Source organism: Anneissia japonica, unplaced genomic scaffold (assembly GCF_011630105.1).
Source record: "Anneissia japonica isolate Jap-2015-1 unplaced genomic scaffold, ASM1163010v1 scaffold287862_len174434_cov132, whole genome shotgun sequence".
In the NCBI taxonomy this organism is placed as follows: domain Eukaryota; kingdom Metazoa; phylum Echinodermata; class Crinoidea; order Comatulida; family Comatulidae; genus Anneissia; species Anneissia japonica.
The window spans coordinates 147,921-152,269 of NW_022739647.1; the positions used below are offsets into that span (position 1 = coordinate 147,921).

A 4,349-nucleotide genomic window follows, 5' to 3' on the forward strand; every position below is an offset into this window, starting at 1 on the left:
TCGAGCGTTGCGGTGTATGGGTGTAATGTACACGATTTTAATTTTCATCCTTGGTACTTTATTTTTGAATAGGATGCTCCACTTGGCCTCGTTTTGGTTACGATAGTTTAATAATTTGTTATTACCATTACTCATTATCATTAATGAAATAATAGTCAGTCAGAGGGCTTATTTATGGTAATAATATGTATACTGTGCCTGAAGGTGGCGCTTTACTACGGCGGCCATCTTGGATGGTACACATAACTCTGCATTGCTCCGCCATCTTGTCAGTACTCTAGTTGTTTAATAGCTCTATGGAGTGGACTCGCTTCTGTTATAATATGAGGTGAAATCATCGTTGCTTGGAGTCGGCCTAGGGCCTAGCCTAGGTCTGGAATTTGTAATGAAAACATATTTTTAGTGTAAAGGATAGTATCATATTGAGTGTAAGATGGCTAGAAGAAAAATATCAGGTGATTATAGTGAGCCAGACACTGAAGATATTAGTACTTCGCTTGCAAGTGACCTAACTAACTCATTAGACCTAAGCCTTAGCAAGGAAGCCAGTGATTTCGAAGAGGTTCGCCCGAAGAAACGCTCCGCGGGTGCCTCAAAGAAAGTAACAAAACAGTTAATAGAACGAAAACAGCTGCTGCATGATGTCCAACTTCTAAAAATAGAATTATCACAAAAGAACCAGATCATTACCAATTTAAAAGCCGAACATATGTCAAAGTTGGAAGAACTAGAAGAGAAACTAAATGATGCTCTACACAGAAAAAACATTTTGCAAGCAAAATTAGAAGCCCAGTTGAACCTTCAGAGAGATGAGGCCAGCAGAAGACAAGATAAAATGAACACCGACTTGGAAATGATAGCAAGAAGACAATTGAATTTAGAGAAAACAAATCAGGAACTACTACAGAGAGCGGGTAATATCCGAGAATCAATGGAGAATTTAAATTTAACTGAGGATGAATTCATAGAACTAAAAGCCAAGAATGACACAGAGCTTTCTCTTAGAGACTTTGTGGCAGTAAGTAACCAACACATTTGACTTTTTTTAGTGCAGTCAGAGGTTTATAGTGAATCAAGAAATATCATCAGAGGGTGTGCCACAAGAAAGCATAATAAGGGGACTGGAAAGGGGACAGAAAACAACAAGACACATGATATTTTTTAATTAATGTCTAACGTAAATGAAATTCAGCATTTTTTAGGGAAAAAATGTGATCAGTCAAACGACACCACACCACCACCGTGGTCGCGCTAGAGATCAAGCGGCGCTATTGCCCCCTTGTCAGTCCCATCTTGTATTGCAATTTTGATTCGAGATAAATAATTTTTGTCGAATCTGTTTCAGAAATACAGTATACGTAAAATATTCACCGTGGTTAGAGATACGGTACCGTATCGGAACTTCCGATTGCTAAAGGTACGGTAAATGATATTACGTCATGATTAGCCAATAGAAACGCTGATACATGTGCGATGTCATTCAGTGCACTGCTGCTGCTAGTGAGTGTGTGTTTTATGGTTTTTAGCAACGATCGAAGATAAGAAATTTTGTTCGTTCTCGGGTGTTGTTGACAAGCTGTGATTAATATTCTGTAGCCTGAGGCCCTATAGCAAAAAAAAAAGAATAGCAGTTTTGCTAGATTTGGCGACATCAAGCGACTGAGTAAACTATTTTAATAGGTTAGAAGCCAGGCCTAGCCATAGCTACCCCTGCTACTTTACTGTGCATACTAATTCCCTGTAGTATACGCACTGTAGGCCTATTCTACTACTAAAAATAAAGTTTACTCTCACTGATAATTACAATCGCCATGTTGCTTGGTTGGCTATTTCAATCAGCAATAATAATTAGTGCCTACTACTCTATAAGCTTAGGCTAGGCTCCTAGTAGTAGCACTTACTAAGCCCTAACTAAGCCTAGCCTAGTAGTACTGTACACCTATAAGCATAGGCCCCTAGCCGGGTATTCGGCCTATGCCCTAGGCCTAAGCCTAAGTAGACCATTCTCTATGGTAGACCATAAAATACGCAAGAATAACAGAAAGGACTTTTAACCCAAACATTGTGATAAGCCCCAATCGAAGTACATGAAATGGGCCTATTAATGACATAAATTTGATCGTAACTGTTCGCGCCCGTTTCTCATGATCACGACGTCGACTTTGCAAAAAAGCCAAATCGAGTCGGTCATTTCTATTGGCTAATCATGATGTAATATCATTTACCGTACCTTTAGCAATCGGAAGTTCCGATACGGTACCGTATCTCTAGCCATGGCGTAAAATTAAAAACAATCTGAAAAAATCCAATCTGAGGACATTGCTAATTTTAAAGGTATTTATTGAGTTCATGTTTATCCAATGATTTATTGTGTCACATCGCTTTGCTCATTCTATGGCCTGCTCTGATTCTTGGAGCAACTATCTTGAACACAAACTTTGATGTTCGACCATTGTTCCCACTTCCTAAGTATTGTAGTGTGAGATTGGTACACGCCCCCCTCCCCCTTTTTTTCCATGCCGGAAATGGCTCCTTTAACTTTGTACGGTTTTTACAAAGGTATATCTCGAGAAATAATGATAGATAAAAAGTTGAAAATTGCTACATAGACTGAAATTTGGCCCTCTGTCAAGAAATACCATTGAAATTTGGGTAGCATATTTTATTAATAATATACTGACTTATTTGAAAACCCTGTACAATATAAGCACACAGGCACACATCTGTATAAGCAGACAGATAGAAAGTAATTCATCATATGTTCATTCATTCAATTTTTATATATATATATATATATATATATTTTTTTTTTTTGCACTACAGACTGTATTGGGTTTGCATCTCCCTTTTTCTTTTATTTATTATTATCATTATTATTATTATTATTATTATTATTATTATTATTATTATTGTTATTATTAACTTTTTATTATTTGTGCATTTATTGAATACTTTCATTTCATATTGTATCATTCACTATTAATTTATGTATAAAATAAGGACAGTAGATTGTGAGATACCGCCCGAAAATATCAAAAATCTGCATCTTACTCCTTCACTCCATCCGCAAAACAAGCTTATCGTCATAGACCAAGTGGCAGGCTGTATACTGATATAAACAAGTAGTTTTTTGATGATTGTGACCTTGACCTGTGACCCTGATTCCTTAAAGTTTTATCATCTTTAGATTGTTGGTCATGGAACATTGTGACAAAGTTTTAAAAATTTCTAATTCTTAGCTGTTGGCTGTTATATATAAAAAATAGTTCGTCAATTGTGACTTTGACCATAGCCCTTTAAAATTTAATCACCTCGAGATCTTTGGTCACGGATCATTGTGATCGTTGAAAAGTTTCCGATGAAAACTGTGCCCTGTAGAATGTTCACAAACAGATAAACAAACGGACGGACAGACAAACAAATACGCCACAGACAAAGTCACAGCGGCAAAAACATAACCTCCCAGGTGGAGGTAATATTATTAAAAATAGGAAAACCAATACAGTACAAAATTTATCAGTTTTCTTTTAGAGGCAATTTTTTTGATAGTATGTTTTTTGACAGCTGAACTTAAGAATGAACTTACTCGATTGAAAGACCTAAATAAATCTTCAGTATAGTCATCTCAATGTGCTAATATATTATTTTTCATTTCTTGTACAACAAGACTTATTTTGTCACAAAAGCTTACAGAATTTGCACTATTGTGAATGTTGCTACTGCAGTATTATGAATTGTAAAACCCAGTAATAATGAAGTATTTTTCAGATTGGTTTATTTAATTTAATCACATGAATTTACATTTACAATTATAGTATCATGCAAAAGTTCATGTCTTTAAATAAATAAAAACAATTATTTAAAAGAACTTTAGGCTAATAGTGATTTATGGATAGAATTACAGTGTATTACTGTAGGCCTTGAGATTATTAAGTGACAAGTCCTTTCCGATTGGTTGCAACAGAGTGCTGGAAGCATCGAAATTAGGTCATGTGACCATCATATATCCTGGCTTCAGTTTCCTTTCTTAATCAGTGAAGCCAGTGTGCGATTTTTTTTTCCGTACGAAACATTTACATGAAACTCCACTCGGGCCGTCTCGGCTGAATCGACCCGAAAATCTCATTGCAGAATTCAGGAGGTCAAAAGGTCATCAATAGATAAACGTCTACAGAACAACTTCTGAGAGAACGTCGCTGTCTAATTTTTAAAAATACATTGATATTACCATGTTAATACCAATGGGGCGTTTAAAATGACATATAATATTTGATTAAGCTGCACGAGTACTGAAAAGTGTTATTTTAACTTGAGTTACATACTATGACAATTTTAATTTTTTAGTTAGG

General features: G+C 35.7%; 1 protein-coding gene across 1 annotated transcript; it reads left to right on the forward strand.

Annotated features, from left to right (window-relative positions):
- The first annotated feature begins 256 nt into the window (after positions 1–256).
- Positions 257–1,059, forward strand: LOC117117975 (progesterone-induced-blocking factor 1-like). The gene has a single exon (XM_033262473.1). It carries the CDS (start codon positions 434–436, stop codon positions 1,037–1,039), a length of 606 nt encoding a protein of 201 aa, XP_033118364.1. The 5' UTR covers positions 257–433; the 3' UTR covers positions 1,040–1,059.
- Positions 1,060–4,349: the final 3,290 nt, after the last annotated feature.